Source organism: Manacus vitellinus, unplaced genomic scaffold (genome assembly GCF_001715985.3).
Source record: "Manacus vitellinus isolate BGI_N305 unplaced genomic scaffold, ASM171598v3 scaffold_22_pilon, whole genome shotgun sequence".
Classification (NCBI taxonomy): Eukaryota; Metazoa; Chordata; class Aves; order Passeriformes; family Pipridae; genus Manacus; species Manacus vitellinus.
In genome coordinates, this window is record NW_021939632.1 from 9971159 (window position 1) to 9993328 (window position 22170).

Consider the following 22170-nt stretch of genomic DNA (forward strand, 5'->3'; position numbering starts at 1 on the left):
CTGTGGAAAAGCCTTGATTTCTGTTACAGAGATGAGGACAAGCAGCTAAGCAGCTTTTCCCTCCCCAAATTCACATTTTATATAGTGTGACAGGTCATCTTTTCCAAATACGCTTGGAAAAAATTCACCTAAAGTAAGTTTAAAATATAAAAACTTAGGAAAGAAAGATAAAGCTACCAGCACATGGAGAGTACATCACAGTTCTGCCTTTATAACCATCAGTAAAAAATATAAAGGTTACAAATTCAGGTCACCTCTGGTTTCTGGAGGATTAACATGAACTCAGATGATGGGCTCATATTCATCACAAACTAAAACTCACCTCCATGTAATGAGTTTCAGAGACCTTGATCTGCTGCTTTGAGAGGCAATAGACTGCTCCCCAGAAAACAGAAATTGTATCTTAAGAATGGTGGAAATCAGTATGTGATGGGACAACATACTTTACATTGTTAGCATAGACATCCTTCTGGTGAAATTTGGATAAGAAAAAAATTCTTAAGATGGCCCTAATTTTTTGCACAAGCTTAATATATCTGAAAACATTTAGTAATTTGTAAATGTGAGAGCTAATACAATATAAGGAGGATCACACTTAATTGTCAGCGGAAGGGGAGATCTTAAGGAGGAGGAAATTGTAACATTATGAATCTGAAGTCCTAAGTCCTAAAAATGTATGACTCTGGGGAAATCTTTGAATGGATAAGCAATGAGTCTTCCCCCAGAAATGCATGTAAGTACATGGAACAGCATTCCTTGGCTCAAATTAACAAGTCTCACTGACCACAGAAATCTTACATGTCCGTGGACTACTTTTATGGCTTCTATTATAAGCAGTATATGCTTACTAAGGGTAAGTTTGTGCTTCCATAGGAAAAAAAAAATCAGGAAAACACAAACTGGAAAATAATGAATGCCAATTGTTTAAGTTATAAATTATATTGACCATCTTATAGCAAAGTTGTACACACAGAAGAAAATCTCATAAGGATAGAGAGAATAGAGGAGACAACAAGAAAAAGTCTCCAATAACAAAGTCTGGAGGATCAGGGTCACAGAGTCTATAGCAGTTGTGTTGGACTTGGACAGCTAAATTATCTTAAAGAGAGGACACTACATGAATTTTAAACACATGGTTGAAATTCAATTGTGAGAATGCTGGAATGTATGTTAATCCTTCTTTTGATGCCTATCCACAAAAAGTGGTAATTCCATTTGTAGAATAGTTTTATAGATACAAGTAGATATAGATTTCACTATATTATCTCAGAAATCTGTTAATCTACCATGAGCTGGACAATATGGTTGTACAAATGTCACTGTTACACAAGGAAGGGAGTTTTTTAACACTCGATGAACTCTGAGCTGCCAGAGCCAGACTGCTATTCTGGCTGGCTTGTGCAACTTTACCTTGCTGTCAGTATAATATAGATATTCTCTTGCTGACTTTATCTAGGCTGCAAACACAATGATTCTCTTACTGGCTTAAGTCTGATAGATAGAAAGATAAGAACCGTGGGTTTTATTAACATTCTTATTCAGTAGCTCTTTTTTACCTTTTATATCTACACATTAGTTTAAATCCAGAAGAATCAGAATTAAAGTCAACTTTCCATTTGAAACATAGTTGCTTCACTAACTACAGGTGAACTGAGTTAATAGCATTTGATGGGACAGAACTTGGTCTGGGCAGTGACTCGAATGCTTTATGTTAAAGTCAAGGTCAAAAACCTATCAGAATTTAGGTGTCTCATATCTCCATAGTATTTGGACCTCATCATTTCTAAAACAACCCTTACAGATTCTCAGTTTTTTAAATATCTATTCAAAATGTCAATATACAGTAGATTTTCTGCGTGCATCTATTTTCCTGTACAAAGTCACATTCTGTCTTCTCTGAACAGTGTAGAAACCTAGAGTTATCTCACTTTTACCTGTGGGGTGGTGGGAAGAGAAGAGAATTCTCAGAAAAATCACTCTGTCAGCAACCACAATTTTTCCTGTACAAAAAAATGGTCAGAGCTCTCCAATACTACTACTAATCTTATCTAAGACTGCACAGCTCTGGAAAATCACGACTTTTGAACTTACTATTATTGGTTTACAATGAAAGTACTCCTCTAGGAGTAAGCACAATAAACTAATAAAAGAAATTTCAATAAATTAAAATTAATGAAAATAAAAATTAGACACTCACCGATTACTAACTAGCTTAGAAATAAGAGTACTCTTGCAAGACAGGTATCTGCTCTTTCCATACCTTATCTCTTGAGTAAGAGAGAAGCTACTGGTTTTGTACCCTGAAAAAGATGGAGTTAACACTAGCAATCCTCAAGTGGAAGAGAGCAGAGGGGCAATAGCCTGTTAACTCCATTTTAAATTTCCATCCAAAAGCTACTCCCATCCCCTGGTCATGCAGTATCCTCTTACATAAGCTCTTAGCCTCATTTTCTGACCAAAATGAGTTGTTGGAGGCGTTTCTGTTTCAGCAGTGACCAGAAGATACTGTTAACCAGCACAAAGCAAAACACTTTGCTGCTTTGCCTTAGAAAAGTGTTCCCAATTCAGATCTCAGAAAGAGCAGATACCTAAAGACACAAAGTTTCATAAGTCATGGACTGACACAGGGTTCCATTGCCAACGCCATCATCGTGACATCTCCTGAGAGGTGGCCACTTCTCCACCAACAGTGACTCCCCTGGAACAGAGTTGGCAGGATTTGGCCTGGAGCCATATTTCAGGCTCTAGGCCCTTCTGATCTGCTCAGTAATAGCAAAACCATAGCAGGTGAGATTAGATTTTTTTAGAGTCAGATCATCTTGGAAACAGACTACGAAGTACAGCATGATCCTACCCCACAGATAGGAAAAGCTCACAAATAATAACAACAACAATAATAATTTAATTATTTATTATATTTAAAATAAAAACAATAGAATTACAATTTTAAGTTATCTCTACAAAACAAGCAAAAAAATTTTAATACATACAAATCTGAACCACTTCCACCAAACTAGGATTTGCAGATGAACTTGCTGACATATAGCTACAGCAGGACATCTCAAAAAGGGCTTTACAGCAGCCAGAGTCACAAGGCGGCTTCAGCAATAACATTTTCCTTCCCCTTCAGCTGCTGCGGGTCAGGAACCACCACCATATCTGGGAGGAGGGTGAGAATACTGAGGAGCCATGCTGCTGCCTGACACCCTGGGCACATCTTCCCATGGATAAATCCTGCCAACAGGCATGTATTTCCCCTATGAAACTGAAGCAGCTACAGTGGCCACTAAGGACAGTGAGTGGCTAGATAGCCAAGAAACTGTTCTCCAGATCTTCCTCTGCGACACTCAGGCTTAAGCCTGAGCACTTTCACTGCAAGACCATCACTTCATGGCACAGGTGGTAACATGCAAAAGGATAAAATACTAAACGCACAAACACAAACTTTTACAGTGTCTTGCATGTGAAGGGTCTGATTTGCTGATCTTGTTAAAACAACTGTGACTGGCCATTCCAAGTTTGGAGCATCTAAGCGGAGATACGGTTTTTCAGACAAAAGGAGAGCAACACTGCCCAGGGAAAAAAAAATCCAGTCGCAAAATAGACAAAAATCAAAGTACCTAAACTCGTAGTCCCTAGTGACTGTTTTGTAGTACTGTTCATTGGGATGGTCTCTTAAGTAATTCAAACACTCTCCCTGTGTTAAGAAGCAGAACAAATTTCACTGGAATTCAAACTTTATAGTTATAGACTTCCCACAGGTCAGAAGGCTTGACACAATGTCAGAAAAGTCAGTCAAAACTCTTGGGTACTTTGGTGCACATTTTTTCATTAATGCTAACAGAAAGCAATATTAGCAATATTGCAACTGTCAGAGGAATTGAGTCAAAAATATACACCATGAAAAAAATTAAGAAACTATTCATTAGATTACTATAGTTAATTATTACATCTTCTTCATCTACTCAAGAAGACAATTAAATCAGACATCAAAACTCATTAGGAAAACTAATTTACATGACTTCACATTCTCTTTTTGCCCCTCCTACCTCGATATCATATCCGTCATATGGCAGACAGAGGCTTTGAAAAATCTGGTGTATATTTTAAAGTGATTACCTAAAACCTAAAGATTAATTAAAAGACCTTTATTAAGTACATAAAACCCTATAAACAGAAAAAAAAAATCAAGTGTTTTCCAGTAAGCATGTATGTTTGTGTCATGGCTGTAATGAAACACGCATTAAGTATGAAACATATGGTTTCCATTTTGTTACCCTGGAATCCATCCTAAGACGTTTATGTTGTTAGCTTAACTGTTCTTTTCAGCTGAGAAGCTGTGGAAAATATCTCATCTGAAAAAAATCTGTACCTAATGGATAACTATAAAAGATTTACTAGATCTGCAGCAGACTACTTTAATAAAAAAGCCTCTGAGATTACTAGTTAATTACTAGATTTTAATTTTTTTAAATTTAGAATATAATTTTGAAAATAAAAAAAAAATTGCTTTAAGAGGTACCAACAGATTACATTGGTAGTATTTTCTATAGTTAATAAATTTGTTGAGGTGTTTATGGCACTCCTTTGGAACCAGGCCATAGACCCAACAAGAATACATGACAAAATCATTACTAATGTATCATGTCCCTAATTTTATATATTTGAGAAACTTATGCCAAAAGAGCACTGCTCTGAAGATCACATATGACTAATAACCTGACTCTGAGACAAGAATCATTAAAAATCAGAGGAAAAGAAGATAGATCTCATTTCTTCGTTTTTTAATAATTCTTGGTTTTGCCTTGATGCAGAAATAGATAGTCAAAGAGATGGCTAGAAATTTCAAGACATCTATCATGAATGATCAGATTTAAATTTTACTCACACTAACAGAAAAAAAAAGGCTGAAACAAAGTCCAAAGGTTAAATTTTGCCATGCTGTGCTTAAAAATTCATCCTCAAATTGCAATGCTGCTAACCTCAGTAACAAGCAGGCAATGTATAAAACCTTTCATACCTTGTGCTGTAAACTAACTCATTAAGCCTGCTGTAGTTCTTACAAGTTATTGCTAAACTTTCATTTGATGAAGTCAATGGAAAATACTATAATGAATAAATTGATAAATGCAATCAGATCAGTTTGGAGAATTTAACATACTATGCTTCTTTATTTCATTAGTTAAGATGATTTGGGTTATGGCAGTCAAAAGCCTCCATTTTGTTACCTTAATATATCACATGGCTCTCTGTAAAGGGCCTACAACTTGAAACTCCACATTGCCTATGTTCTGCTAACATACAAGCTTGTTCATCTTTACAACCCACTGCAGGAATTAGCTGGTTATTTTAACCCACCTTTGCCATCTGTGCTTGGACTCCACTGGCCTTTAAAGCAGAAACTGCCTTCTGAGCAGCTGCTGGGCTGTCAAAGTCAACAAAACCGTAACCTGAAGCAGAAAACATTTAATTAACAAGAGAGCAACCAGTTTATAATCAAACACTTCATATCAAACAACCATGCTACTAGCACAGTTATTATTTAATACAATTTTCCTGTTGATCAAGAGGGACAATAATTTGAACTCTTATGTTCTTCATGTAATCCAAAATGAAAAACCAAACAAAAAACCAAACAACCCCCCCCCCAACAAACCTAAACAAAACGACAAAAAAAAAAAAAACAAACCCCCCCCCCCCAAAACCCCAACAAACCTAGCAAAGTTCTTGAACCTTGAACTGGTGAGGATCTACTCTAGTGGAACAAATCCATTTCCATGCCCACTTATTATCAGGATTTTGGCCAAACTGCTAACAAGCAGTATGGTGCTTTGCTTTGTGCTATCTGGTATGTATCTTCTAACAGGAGTTTATTTCATAGAGATCACTAAGTAAAGCATCATCTGTTAATTTTTCTAAAATAAATTCTTATCCAGTTTGAATAAATGATGAATAAGTCTAATTTCATTTATTCAAAACGGGGCGATGGATTTAGTTTAAAATACTCATATCTATCCAATTTTTGGTTAATGAGCAACCTCATTGTATATACAAAAAAGACAGTTAATTTAAAAAGTGAGTGAAAACCCAGCTTCAGTGAAAGCAAATGATTTTTCCCATTGTTGCTGAAACAAGAATGTGAAAAATTGTCCTGAAAGCATTTTCCATGCCATATAATGCAATCTTTAAATATTAAAATAACCCAAAAGTTCATAGTAACAAATTTCATACATCTGCAACAACTTCTTTTCTTATTCTGAACAACAACATCTAGGATGTCCAAATTGCAATATACCTTGGCCTTAACAGACACTGACCATATAGGTTGGGATTTTTAATACAACCAGAGAATTGGATGCTCAAGGTTCACCAAAAGGTCGTCAGAGTTTGGAAGTTACCCTCACTAGATGTTATTGCAAACCTCCTTGCACACTTTTCAATCCCCTTCCTTTCCACCACTGAACTGCCCAAGTATTAACGAAATCCCTTTCCAACGCTCAGGTTGGGTTAAAAGAAAAAAACCCAACAATAAAATAACCTCTAGAGGAGTAGAAAATGGAAATATTTCTTCAAAATATAATAGTATTTTCTTACTTTATATTCATACTGAGAAAAGGTTGTGTAATGATGTAACTGAACCAGTTTAAAGTTCTTAACTTGGGAAAAACAACTCAAGCAGCCTTGTGTATCATTGGAGGCTTACTTATCCTGCCAAGAAGCTGAAGAAAGCAGCATATTGTTTTGTGTAACACGTGGTGTTGTGGATTGTTAAATCCTGACATGGAACAAAGTGAGTTAGTTCATATCAAGTCTTGTGCCGCCAAGGCAAAACTAACTTCCCATACCCCAAACTAGCTTTCCATACCCACGGCAGTCTCAGTTATCACCAACACACTGTACGGTGTAATACAAAGCTACTGACACCAAGCATGCCATCAAAGCTGGCTTTGCCACCTTCTAGATGATATATAAACTCAATTGCTTGTTGTTCCAGTTACTTTAAATGCCATGGTGCATTTTTTGGCAAAAGCCAGAGATGCTGTCAATCTTTTGGTTAAATTCCAGTTAGATATCTGCATTCTGCCTACTTATGTTCCTATCACAGTTTCAGTGACATGCAGCAAGATTCCCTGGAGTCTTACCTTGCAGTATGGTGTCAAAGCAGGCTGTTAGCTACTGCTTTTCATCAATGAGATTTAAATTCTGTATTGGAAAAATCAGCTTAAATCTCTTAAAGCATTAATGTGAGAATTTCTGTATCACTGACAGAACTACCAAAGACTCCAGGAACTGATGGAATGGACAGGCTAAATCAGTTAAGTGCAATCACATGCACTAACTAATTAAAATAATTGAAAAGGGCATCTCGTCTTTCCTAGTCACAATGACATCTGCATACAAGCTAGGAAAAAATTCCAGATATTTCAGTTTCTGAACTGTCAGCGCCCCTTTGAATTCTTAAGATGGGGAGCTGAGGAGTTATGCCCCTGCATTGCTTCCAAGTTCTGCACAAAACCTGTGTCTTAATTAATTATGAACTCTCCTCCCTCTGCCTATCAGCTTTATGCTCATTCACGGGCGTTATGCTTATTAACATCGCTAAATCAGCTGACTTAATACTTCACTTTGCTTAGAAATTATCCTCTTAATTGTAAAAAAAGAAACTCTGAAATCTGGTATTTCAGCACCACTCCTTCTCCCACCATGCACCCACTGGGATATAATCTTGCTGCAATTGCAATGAGCGATGAAAATCAGTGAACTGATGTATCCAGTTTATCTAAAGGAGTTCTAATTTTTTTTTCCAGACACAATTACTTTGCTGAAAACGAACCCTATCTTTGCTTCCAATACACTCAATAGCATATAACAAAACACAATTAGAGTACTGGAACATGTAATTAAGTGCTGCTTTAAGCTACTCTAATCAATGGAGCTTATTTCCACAATGTATAATTTTTTTAGATGCCTAGTATAGTTGAATGGTCTTCTGTAAGCTTCCCTAGTTTCTCCAGGCAAAAGGCGGAAAGCTGCTTTTAACTCCAATTTTGTTTTTAAAATAGAGGCAAACTGCCAACCAGCACCGTGCATGTCAGCTTCACTCCAGCTTGGCTGCACCACTGACACAGGCTGTCTGCCAGCTCCATTGGAGACAAATGGATTGAATACACCAACCATGGGCAAGAATAAGACTAGTTTAGGAATAAGAACAGAGAGGAAGGAAAAAAAGGTAGAAAGCACTTAAAATACAACATTAATGTATTGTATAGAATCAGTTACGACTTTCAGGTGAATATAAAGGCAAGTGTACATACCTTTGCATTTGTTTGTTGTCTTATCCAAAATAGCCTTCGTGGATACAATTTTCCCATACCTAAAATGTATCACACATATGTAAAGAAAATGAGAAAAGAACATCCTATTATAAGAGATACACAAATCACCTTATTTTATACCCTAGTATCCTTTACTCTATGCAAAATTGAACAATATATAGACTATATGTAATGAAAACTCATGTGGAGGTGGAAATGACAAAAAAGATTAACAATTTCAAGCACGATCTTTTCTATTCACCTTATGTTCTCAGTGGTACAACAGAATCACAAAGCAAGCCAGAAAAAAGTGCTTTATAGAAAAGAATACAATGCAGTTAAAATCGTGGTACATATAAGACACCACATTTTAGACAGAAGCTTGGACTCTCTCAGTATATACACCAGTTAAAGCAGACAAGTTGCCTTGTCAGTGCTAGGCTTGCTAGCTAACACTGTATGTGAAGAAAAAAAAAGAGAAGAAAACCCAACAAAACCTCAACTGACAAACAGAAAAATATTAGATTTAATTTAATATTATTCTGCTCTGGAAAGTGACAAGTGGAAGATTTATGAAAGCTGATCAACAAAGTGGCAAAAAATTTTCTGTACATTTCTGTAAATATAAACAATTTCAACTAAAACCAAAACATTCCTCAGGAAAGTTTCAATTTTCTTTTTCTCACTGCCTGTTCCTCAGCTTCTCAGTAACTGATGAGCCCAGGTACCAGTCTGCTATGCAGCCCAAAGGTGAGCACACAGAGATCTGAGCAACCAAGCTTGCAGAAGCAAACCCAGTTATAGGAAAATTGCTGTTTCTGAAGTACTCTACAATGTTTATCAGAATTGGGTATTTCAATCACATTTAGAGTAGAATTTATTGCTGCAGGGAAAAACTTGAAATTTCCCTTGGAAGACAAATCCAGTTTCAATTTAAAAGCAGGAACTCTGTTGGCCTGCATCAGCAGCAGAATTGGAAATGGAACACAGGTTTCCCAAGCTCCTCACTCACAATCTCCTCTGTTTGCTTGTGAACTACACTTGATACAGTGCTGTGAGCACACAAGAAAGAAACGATGCAAGAGGAGTTTGCTTTCACATGAGAATATAATGCAACTTATTACATTAACAAGTATATCTACATACTGTGCGCTAAGAGGCTCTTTAGCATTGTGCAAGAAACCAAAATGAGCTGAAAATTATGAGAAATGTTATCAGTATAAGAAAGGGGAATTTGGAGAAGAATAAAGTTTTGCCATCTTACCTGCTAAATATAATTGCAACAAAGTGAGTATCATTTCAAAAAGATGTTATGTCAAAAGACAACTAACTCAATTTCTGCAGTAGCTGTATTAGTCTTTAAAATTCTTCAAAATATATGAGGTCTAATAAATGATGCTTCATTCACTAAGAGTACTCAAATAACTGTTCACTTGCAAAGTGATAGTTATTCAAAGACAAAATCTATTTACAAAGTACTTTCCCCCTAAAGAACATTTAAATACAAGTTTCAATGTAGTTATCAATCTTGGTAACCAATTTCAATTCAATTCACCAGTTTCTGTTTATTCAATGAGCTACTGTATGGCTTCAAATGGTTGCAAGGGAGTAAACCAGGAACATAAGCCACAAGGTGATGGCTTTCTTATTTTATCTGAAACTGTGAGCCTCTACACTGGTACAAAATAGAACTATCCATCTATAGCCTAAAAATGTACAAGCATCAATGAAAATCAGTGCATACCTAAATATACCATTTTAGAAACTGTAATAAAGCAATAGAAATTGTGCCTAATAGTTGGAGCAGGTACTTCCTTATTAGTGCCACTTATTTTCCAAATATGTTATTCCATTTAGAAAGCTTTATAATCCCTAAGTCAAAACTTCTGCAGAACTTTTCTTAGTCCAGAGTAAAAACACATGCTATAAATGAGAGAAGGGAACTGTTCAGGCCGCTTGTACCCAGCATGACATTTGACAGCCAGCATTCTCCATATCCTATCAGCTTCCCTAAGCTTCTTAAAGAGAAAAGCTACATAACCAAAGGATGATCTTGTCCCTCCTACTGTTTCAGTTCTTGAAAGCATAGAAAGTGGTGGTGAAGAACTACAGCACTGGGTATCTATGTAAGCACAGTAACTCAGTCGGTTGGTTCAAGGTGGGGAGTCAGGGCTGGTTGTGGACTGCACTGGCCCACCTATGCTGACACACACCAGTCCATAAACAGGTGCCTGTATGTCTGTTCTTTACAGCAAATTTGTGGACCACCTTCCAGTGTGTAAGATGGCTTAGTGATTTATTTCACTGTTCTAGATAGCACGGCTTCTGCAAAGAACCAGCCACCATGGAAGGCTGCCAAGAAATTTCAGCAGTGTGAGTCTAGGAATAAACTGGGAACCAGTATAACAATAGCAGCTATCACCAGGATTTCTCCTACGATATTCCCATGTGCTAGCTTTCTACTCCCGCCATGAGGCACAGAAATGCAGTTTACCCGCCCTGACCCTGGCCACAGGGATACATCCTCTCCTTGTTCCCAACATGGGGTCTGATACCAGAGGAAATTACTCCTTGCAGTTCCTCCCAAGTGCTTCCTTCAAATTATGACCATCGCGAAAACCTACTTTCTTCCCCTTGAATTCTACAGTCCTAATACTCTGCTTTTAATAGTCTCCTGTCTTCGATTTGTCAGGTGCCACTGCAATCAAAACCCAGCAGAAATCAATGAGCTATGAAATACATCAGTCATGATGTAAACTGATACGTATCATCTGCTTAAAAAAAAGGATTATAGCAAGCAAGAGAAAATTTATATTTTATGATGTTAGGTCATGCCTGAAGATGATAATTCCTCTCAAAGCTCCTGTACATCTAGTTGTCTTAGGCACTGTGCAGAGGCTTCTCTCCAGCTCCACAGCCTTACTGCATGCTTGGTGAGACTTCCTACCTACAGCAGAGCACTATTTTCATGAGTGGCAGAATCACTTCTACAGTGATTGGCAATTGCTTATTCCCTCGGCCATGGAGCAATTTTTTAAAATATACTTTCTCTTAAATTCAGTATCAGTCTTGAGAAATAACTGCTAATCTAGCTGGTGACAAGCAACTAGGTATCTCTTACTAAGTGGGTTATTTATCTCCCAAAAATAATATCTAATTAATATTCAGCAGCAATAAAGATTTTCCTTTTTTTTTTTTTTGTTTTGTTTTGAGTGCTTTTAACATATTCTCTCTTCAGTCTGAATTATCTTTGGAGATGGAAAATGTTTTCAGCTTTGCATCTCTTTTCTACACAGCACCTGGACCAATGTCAACTTGCATATTGAGAAAGAGAGGGCTTGGGTAAGAGGCAGGTAAATAATTGCCAGGGTGCACTGGGCATGGGATTAAAAGGAATATGCCCAGTAGCAGCCTGTGAACAGTGTACAAGCTATCATTATAGTACAGAACACCAATACAAATGTCTATCTGCATAGGAGATAAAGAAGAAACTTGTTCAAAAACAAGTTAGGAAGAAATGCAGTATTGCTGTTTAATAGGATAATGCTTACCACTGCCCACTACATACTCTCGGTGCAGAAATGAAAGAATTACCTTCATCTGCTCAGCTGCCCCAAAATTTATTGCCAGGCAATGTGAATCTCAAACACAGCACTATACCTTTGTCTTAGATACTTCTGAAGTGGAAGACTTGAAGCAAAGCATCACCATATACTTCTTTAAAATCACATTGTTCAGCAACATGGTCAAAAACAGTGCAAACAATCACCCTGACAGATTTATTACCAATAGCTAGAGACACTTTTAACATTTAAAACATCTCTGAAGCCTAATTTTGGCAACCTCTATGATGTTGAGATAAAAGGGTCCTTATAAAACTAAGTAGATGTATCAACCTGAACCCCTGTTTATTTTTTTCCCTTTGTACATCTGGAAATATAATGAACATACTTGCAAATGTGAGGGTGGTAAGATGCCATCATAAACATGACAAAGAATGAGGAATGAAGTAGCTTGAACTCTCTGCCCCAAGCGCTTTTTTTCAAGTGTTGAAAGAACTTATCTGTGTGTGCATTAGGGAGGTACAGTAAGAACTGGTAGTGAGAGGCTTGATAAGGTTTCTCTGGAATGAATTGTTCAAATCCTTGGCCACAACAGCTTAATGTAATATATCTTATGCTACCAAGCTTTTCTTTGGACTGCTTTCAAACTATCTTCCAGCTTGTGCTGTGAAGGGTTTCTCTACCATCTGACATGGACACAAACATGCCAGAAGGAACTCTGTTACCATGAAAAATCCTTGCCTTTTATTGCTGTTCAGGTCCTCCATCCTGAACTGTCCAGAACTTTGCATTGAAGATGAGCAGTGCTCTTTCTTTGCCTAAGTCCAATCCAGTTATAAAAAGAGCATTCCTAGAGATCCTGGTGTTACAGCTTGCATTACTGCAGTGCTGTCAGAATTCCTCTGTTATGCAGAAACAATGCTGCATATCTTCTGTGTTTATTCTACATTAATTTTTACATCTTAGCATCTTATCAATGCCTTCCATGGAATGCTCTTACTTTTAAGAGTCAGAGTCATGTGGTAAAACCAGACATGGATTTCATAACATGTAAGTGGTTCTGTGAACTCACTTTAAGGTGGAATAATGAAAGGAAAGGGAATCTGGTTGAACACCAAAATTTCAGTAGGGAGCCAATATTCTCACCAGGTGACTCAAAGACTAGAGAGAGCACAACAAATTGGCAGATCCAGCAAGCAGATCAGTTAATCCTAAAATATAATGCAGTTGCTGAATAAATTCCCATCAAAATAAGTCGTACTTTAGACTGGGATAAATAACAAGAACAAAATGCACAAAGCAAATACTTCCAAAGCAATTCCTATATATTAATTGTAACACTAAAAAGAACATGCAGGTGGGGCTGCTTAGTCTGTAAATCAGCTTTAAAAATAAAAGAGGCAACAACAAAAAGACAAACAAAAACCCTTTCTTATTCAAGATGGCCATATTCAGCACACAATATGGTCAGTGGGCACCTTGCACATGCTCTAAATGCAGTAAATTCCTGCTTGAAAGGAAATCATGCTATCTTTCAGTACAACCCTACATAAATGCAGATAACAAACACTGACTTGTGCAAACGAGTGATGTGCAACTTTTAAGATAATCCTCACCTCCCCAAACAGAGAGTGTTGTATTTTGAACACTACAACTCAAAATATGAATATAATATGAAACTGATGGTCTTACTAGCCAAGCCCACACCACCAACTATCTTGCTTGTAGAGTAGGTGGAAGCCAGTCCATTCATCTCAGCTGAGACTTGAAGAGAAGAAACCCTAACAGTCCATGAGAAAGCCTCATCTCTGCTGCAGTTCTCAGCTCCTCTATAATACCTGGTGCAAAAGGAGCAAAGAAAATTCCCTGGAACTGAGGAAAAGAGTCAAGGGAGTTGTCATTAAGAGCTGACTTGGGACAGCCATCTCCTGTTCCTCACTGATCTTCCAGTGTTCAGAGCATTTCTAAGCCAACAGCAAAGCCAAGGAAACATAATCAGCCCCAGCAATCTTTTGCCCTGGATCCAAAAACCAAGCTCAGAGCAGTACAAAAGGTTTTATCTGGCTCCCATACCTCCCTCTCTCTGTTGCATTTTGGGAAAGTGGTGTACTGAACCTTAAGCTCTTGCTCCCTTTTAAGCTTAGACAAATATAGGGAGTTTTTGTTTCTCTATGTATCAAATTTTTGACTTCCCAGTAAGGGGAATTTCAGAAAATAATTGTTAATACAGCACTGCTAGTCCTTGTGATAGCCTGTTCTGATCCTGCTCCGCAGCTATGGGTAAATGTTCTCTTACAAAGACTGGGTAAAGGAATTTATTCAATCCAGCGGAATACTGAATTTGGAGAACAGAATCAAACCATATGGTTTCCATTTTTAAATTTTTCTTCACCACATCTATGCTGTAGCGTAGAAGGAGACACTGCTGAGAACATTTTGTCTGTATTTTGTTTTCTGTTGTTGGAAGACACGCTATTCTTTGAGAAACTCTTAGGAATAACTCAGTCCGTTTATGGCCATCATGGGCCTAAAAGTCTGCTACTGGAACATAATGAGTACCTACCACCAAAAGCATAATTAAACATAACATAAAAAGTTGCAGTTATGCTTTTCGTATTTTTATTTTCACTGTTAATGAGTACCCATAATTTAGCTTAGTATGAGTTGTTTCGAAATTGTTATAGATTTGGCTAATTTATTTGGTTCAGTAAAATCTCCTTTACTAGCTTCAGATATTCAAGCATTGGGTTAATCAATGCCACCAGATGTGCCCTCTTTCAGGCACTAGATCATATTTTTCATGATGTGCAAAATAGAACTTCCTCATTAATCTAAATTAAAGTGTTGCTTTCATGACATGCTGTTAAATGGTCATATGGTTTTGACATAATGCTAGTTCCTTCCTTTCTTACTAATTGTCCCTTTGACTCTCTCCGGTACTTCAGAGAGAAAGATGGTGTTTTCCAAATATCCAAATACCCAAGTAGTTCTCATTGTCAATGTTTATTATTTTACTCAGGAGATAAATAATACGTCCAAATAAATTAGAATTAATTCTTATAAAAGCCAACTACTGTTTTGTCTTTACAAAATTATGAAAATTACATTGTGTGCATTAATGTAAAGACTACTTTTGAAATCTGTGTACTTAAAAAAACCAAACAAAAACCCAAACAAAAAACCAAACCTAAACAAAAAAATCCCCCAAACGACCCCCTGCAAACAAAACCAACCGATGAAACAACAACCAAAAAAACCTCCACAGATCATTGGCTTCAATGACAAATCAATAGTCTTACATGCTGCTGTAAATTCTTCATTAAGACCAGCAATTCTTTCTTCATAAGCTCTCTACCTTTAATTCTTCATTTAAATTTTGTATATTTGTGTTTTCAATAAGAATCAGTGGATAAGAGTATATGTCATCATCATTACCAATGCCATTACCAATATCAGCCCAGTGCAAACTACTATTACTTTGGTACAAATAATTTTTTATTCAGGCTCAGTAGGTTACAATTTCAGATTTCCCTGAGAAGTTATCAAAAGCAGTAAAAACAGATCCAAACCCAGATATTCTCTCATCTCTTACAGCTGCCTGTCTTTAAAGGAGCAGAGGCTTTGCACAACGGACATACACAACTTTGCAAAATGTGAACAAATGCCTTCGTTTCTCGGACAATATTAATTTCAACAAATAAAAAGCAGTATTTTATGAATAGGTATTTGGTTTGTAGTGTACACGCTCTACACAAATGCAAATACTCCTTAAAGCTAAAAATAAACAAGAATTCAAAATCCTGGTGGATAGTGAAGAGACACACAGAAAATGATTTTGGAAATAATTATATTTCAGCTACCCAATTTGTTTTTCTCAAGAGTAGTTACTTCCTTGTTCAGACAAAGATGAGTTGTGGGGACAGGGAAGACATGATTTTAGAATCAGGAAATGTTTGCTTCCTCTTGTTCTTGCTCTGTAAAGATGGGAATAACCTCTATCCATTCCTTTCCCCTGAAATTCAAGGGGAAAGAGTCCTGTTAGTATCCTACGGCTATTTTTATGACATTTTTGCAAAGGTTTTTCAATTAGCATGCTCCTTTTTGCACAACAAATTGATTAGCTTAAAAGCATGACCCACTGTACAACATCCTTTCATTTAGCACAACCAAGGAAGACTCTGAGTACTAGTGTCTCCAGGCATTTTAAACGTTTCAGACATATTTCAGTTGACACTAAAGCAGCATTCTTAATGTGGCTTTTTAGTGTGTAGTAATTGAACATATTTCCAACAACTGCCTGCAGAGGTGTTTTCTCTGTCAGTCTTAAGTCAACAAAAATGTGAGGGCATGTTTCTTTAGTTTTATTTTATAAGGTTAAGAATGTTGCAATACGTGAAAAAGCAGTTATTCTTCAGTCCTATGATGACACAATCATGGGGGAAAAATTTTTTAAAATAATCCATTAAGACAGACACACACAAACCCTGCAAAGAGGAGTTGGAGGAGAAGGCTGTCTTGATATCCTGTTGGGCATCAAGAAGAATTCGGCTGATGCTACTTTGAGAAAAAACACAACAGCAGTAGTATTGATCTAAAAAGAGATTTAAAAGCTTAAGTATAAAATCTTTACATTATGGTTTATTTGGGGGCTTTTTTAGTTAATTGAAAAGAAAAAAAAAGGCAAATTCTGAAGGATGAACCTGTAACTTCTATTCTAGGCTCTGACAAGTTTATCAGCATCTGTAGTCTCAGTCGCTCCACTGAGGATGTGAATTCAGATACTTGGCAGAGCCATGATTAATATCACCCTCTCTTCAAGGACAGTTTTTTTGTCAAAGCCCTGAATCTTGGCGTATCTTTGCTCAGCTGCAACATGATTTTTACTACTAAATACATGGCATATAATTTCCTTTTAATCTTTCATAGGCTAGCAAGAAAATAACGTTCAACTTTATGGTAGGGAGGGACCAACACAATAGCTCCAGACACTGAAAAAGGAGAGAACAATAGCAGCTAAAGTGGAAGAGCTGACACCTTGCCCTGCATAGAAGATCATCTTTCACATTTCTGACTCCTAACGATTCTCATCACCCTAATGATTCTTATGAAAGCCAGGGTCCTAACATACTGGTCCTAAATTTGTTGATTATATAGCTGTTTTAACTGTGAAGACACAAGATGTCACATGCGGCAAAGAAAAACAGAATTTCAAGTAACAAATTGTGAAAAACTATCCTATTCAATGCTTCTTGAAGCCTCTGCCCCTGCAGTAACCCAACCTGACTTCTGACAAGCTGAGGTGATTTAGTATAATCTCTGAACCATCTGCTAGGCTATCTGTCAGTTCAGTAGCCTTCTTACTTTACAGTTTATAGGTTAAGCAGGATAAATAACCTATTAGAAACACAAACAGATTTGCCTCTTTGACACACTTTGAAATGCAAGTATTGTCTAAATAACCATAGCTTGCTTACTTTTAAACTGAAGAAAAAGAAAATTAAAATCAAAGTAATGCATTAAACAAAATGACTATTCTTTCAGAAGAAGAAATTGTTTATCATAATCTTTACAGTTTATGAAATCTACAGATCAGGAGAGCTAAATTATTTTTTCCTAACTAATTTCTGCCTACGCTTTTAGGAGATTTTTCCCTTCACCCATTTAAAAACACACATGTGAAGTATTTTAAAATGTGTAAATTGCGTAGAGTTACGTTTTCAAACATCTGTTTGTAGGGACAAAAATGCTGGTTGACATTAAAAGTGTTGTTTCCTGCCAATGGTCTAGAGAGTTTGATGAGCAATGTGTAATTTATATTAAGTGTTCTTCCACTGAAAGCATTACAGAAAGTTCTACTGTAAGACGTGGAACTGAGGATCATTCATATGAAAATCGTTTGTAGTTATTCGCATAGTCACAAACAATAAATCTCAGTAATCATAAATTATCTGAAATCAAACAACATATTAAGATGATCCACACAAGAAGTCACTAGTAAATGCTGCAACATTAGAAAAATCAAGACGTCTGCCTTTCAGTGCCTCCCCCACAAAGCAGGCTGTGCTTCCTAATCTGTACTGTCCAGCATCCTGTTCAGCAGAGCAAACTCTGGAAAATCCAGATTTTACAAAAAAAAAAAAGAGATAACTAATTTAAAAGATATTCAGAATTCTTGGTTAATTCACTTTTTAGTACTACAATTATTCTTACTAAAGAAAACACAGGACAATCTAGATTTTCTCCAGCAATTTGCATTTGCAACCACTAACAAGGCTATTCAGGTATATGGGAAGAGGTTACAGTTTCCTATTGTTACAAATGGAAGAACAAAACCATGTTATTTTAAGAAAGCAAATGGTCTCACCCTGTTGTTTTCTTACCATAATACTACAGAATGGACACAAATTATGCCTAGGTTAAGAACAAAGCACTGAAAAAAAAATCTGCATTTAACACACAACTGAAAGTAAAACCTGAAACAATATTATTTTCAAATAATTATCATAGTTTCTGTGGCTCCCAGAAAGAATATAAAAAATATGAGAGCACAGAGTTTCATATAGCCATGAAAGATTTTTAAATAATAATTCATTTGCAAGCAAAATAAGAAAGCATCAAAAAGGTTAAAATTACAAGTCTGAAATATTATTTCTAAAGTCTAGTGATTTCTTTTATCCTTTTTTTCATACTGAGAAATGATCACTACTAAAACAATGATTTGGGAAGATGAGAAATTAACCCAGATGAATGCTAATATGTATTTATAAGCCAAGCTCATGGCAGGTCTGCAGACGTGCATGTATTGATTTACCACTGCTAGCTGTTTTAATCTGAAAGTGAGGCACTATTTCTACACCCAGCCATAAATCTTGGAAAATTTCAGCCTCACAGATTTTGTAGAGCCTACACTAACAGCCAGAAAGAATAAAACTATGAAGATATAACAGAGCAGTCCTTGTTATTCATAATTCTTTTTTCTCCCGTGTTAAACATTAGAGATCAGCTTGGGAGAATAATTGAGTCCCTCTACCTGAAGACCTTTTATTTTTCAATTCCTCCTCCTCCATCCAAGGAAGACAAAGTCAGTCATTGTCAGCGTATGATGGATTGTCTATTATTTTGTCTGTTCCTAAGCATATTTCTTTTTCTTGTGGAAGGGAATTAAGGAAAAGGCAAAAATATAATAAATATAAATATATAAAAATATATATAAAAAATATTAAAAAATAAAATAATTTATCTACGCTTCCCAATACTTTTCCCCTTGTTTTAGTTAGAACAGTATAAATCAAAATGTGTTATTTTGACTACAGTCTTAGCTAGTATGAGATTACCCCCTCTCCAGATATATAGGCAGACATCTTTTAATATTACAAGCCTGTATATTTGCAGAAGGTTACTTTTTAATTCGTTCTTGCATGTTAATTTCACTTCTACTGAAAGTTGCTAACCGAATCTTTACCCACAGTTTAAATAGATGATGCCCCACAGAATACGCCATAAAAGTCCTGAAAACCATATCACTGGAGATTGTCATAGTACAAGGGCACTTTCAGCCACATCCCGTTTCCTAAACCCTGATCCATGTGTCAACTCTGAACTACAAAAAAACTGTTTCACATATCGTGCAAATTACATATATACATCTAAAAAAATTACATACATTCATATGTACATGCATACATAATGCTTTTTCTCGCATTTATCTTGTGTTGAAGAGGTCTAGTTGCTGGAATAATGCCTATCAAAGATAACTTTTTCAAAATACATCAATGTATTTTGTATGTTTTCCTTCTGGTCTTGTAACATGAAGACAACTCAAAGTCAACAGGATGACTCCAAGACTTGGCCTGCTGGGTTAAAATATCTTATACACAAAGATACCTGTTTGTTCTTACCTCTATCTTGCACTAATTTAACACCCCATCTTGGAAAGTGTTGACTGCCTCTCTTCTGTCTGGAAGGCAGAAGAGGGAAAAACCCAATACATTCAAATAACTTCTAGTCTCTCTGAACTGCATTTTAGCAGTAGCTCTTTTATGAAATACTCAAGAGCTATTTTATACTGGAATTAACACCTCATAATGAAGAATCTGTACAATAAACAGAGTATGATCTCTTTTAATTTCTGGTAACTTAATGTCAATCATTAGAACAGCACTAAATGGACAAATTATTCAAAACCACTGCTATGCCTTCCAGAGGCCTTGTCTCCCTAATAGCATGGCATGTAGACTTTATCCCTATTTGAATTTGCTTCTGTAGTCTGAAGTCCCAGCTGTGCTGAATAGCAAATATCTCCATTTCAATAGGGAAAATGGTTGTACTAAAGTAGTTCTCTCCAGGGGTCAATATACTTCAGAAGGCCATTTAAGTGGCGGTATGTTATTGAGCAGAAACATCAGTTCACATATTATTGATTGTAACTGCATGGCTCTGTTGAAAAGATGCCTGCAGTAGTATTAAGTGCTGAGATAGGGACAGAGGAGTGTTATGCATTAAAAAAAATACTACCCATCTGTTGCCAAATTTTAGATAGATGAGCAATCACGAGCTGTAACACAAAATCTAAAGTGCAACCTCTGTGGCTGATGCGTCAGGGTCATATTCAGCAACACTTCCTCAGTTTCACACTGCTTAGACGGTCTTTTGAATATTGATTGAACCAAGCAGGAGGCAGAGCTGGATTTCTGCAGTTTTGCAAAGAGTATGTAATAGATACTTACATGGAAATTTGCTTTTGGTAGCTTAAATATACCATTTTCTTTAAAAACATCATTAACCTGTTCTGATCCCATCACTACAACAACTAGCCAAGTACAACTGAAGCCGCCTGGAACCACCACACGGTCAGCCCACTCAGCCCTGAGCTGCAGACAGTCCTGCAGTCACAGCACACAGCACTCCAGACTGCCATGGAAAACACACCAAGCTGGCTGAAATCAATGTGATCTCCAGACCCCCATCTCCAGTGACATTTTCCATAATGATTACGTCAAATACCATCATGGAAGGGTAAGTCCAGTGTCCTAGACTTCACTTTGGCAGTGTGCCCAAGGAAGCACTTGGATCACTGGGCTTCACATTGAAGTACACAGACAATGAAGGTTAATCCTGGCCTAGCAGGAAAAACCCAACCCATAAGCATTTGTGCAAAGGGTTGAGTCAAGACTCAGTCAACTGGGCTCAGAAAAAATTGAGATGCTCTAGTTGGCTATGTCAAGTGCAAGCCTGGATGGAATCTGCATTAAGCAGAGTAAGACATAGATTCAAAGTTTCTTAAAATGAGCAGTGGTAGGAGTTTCACAAACCCAGAGCATCAGCAGATCCCACAGAAGGGACTAGTCAAAAAACACCACAGAGTCAAGAAATATCAAACACTGCATGACAGCAAAGTTGAAAGGCAAGCCCAAAGTCAGTGAAGTCAGTCCTGTATCACCATCTTTCTTGAACAGATTCAACATATGCCAGCAAGGAAGCTTGTATGACATGGGTACAGTGTTTCTGTACCCATTTACAGACCTTTTTATTTCAGAGAGCCTGAGATGACTATTTCTTTGCCTACAATAGGGCAGTAGAACGAACTTTTCTTTTAGAAGTGATAAAGTACTATATGAAAGAACCCATAACTTCTATTTGAGGATGAATCTCAATGCCTACACTTCAGATTTTAAAATAGTTCATTTTCTAATTTTTCCAATCAATTTAACTAAACAAGATGCTTAAAACAACTTTAATAGAAATCTTAAAATACTTTTTATGAAAACCACTCAGAAGCAGGGAAACATAATGGATACAATTATCACATAGAAAAGGACTGAGAATGCAGTGGCTATACCCAGTGTCAGAAAGCCATCCACTAGTAAAGAGTTAAATAGTATCTAGGTCACTCTACCATCTTTCCTGCACACCCTCAGCTCACTGCATATCGGAAATGCTGTGTGGGAAAGCCAGGGAACTAAACTCACAGATCAAGTATGACTCAGACTGGAGTAATTTAATGATACTTTTATTCTCTTAAATTATCTTTGGGATTAAAAGAATCCACACCCTCAACATGAAACCAAGTCACGGTGAAAGGAAGAAACCACAAATTCACAGATCTTTGAGTTCACAAAAGGTATCTAGAAACAAATTAATTATAATGGTAAGGACTGAAACCTTTCCTACAACATACTATACGGTCAGAACAGCAGAAGGTGAAAAATTTGAGCCCCAGTCAGATGTTCTTCTGAAAGCCCTAGTGGAGATGATCTCAGTGACAGGAATGTCAGAGAACTGCCTGCCAAAAA

At 36.7% G+C, this 22170-nt stretch overlaps 1 protein-coding gene across 1 annotated transcript in view; it reads right to left on the reverse strand.

Annotated features, from left to right (window-relative positions):
* The window catches only part of RBMS1 (RNA binding motif single stranded interacting protein 1), a 65279-nt gene that overhangs the window by 32644 nt on the left and 10465 nt on the right, over window positions 1–22170 (reverse strand). Inside the window, exons 2-3 of the mRNA XM_029959910.1 lie at window positions 8316–8374; window positions 5359–5450 (exon numbers count right to left, since the gene is read on the reverse strand). Coding sequence (XP_029815770.1) covers window positions 5359–5450; window positions 8316–8374 — 151 coding nt within the window. The remainder of the gene's footprint in view (window positions 1–5358; window positions 5451–8315; window positions 8375–22170) is intronic.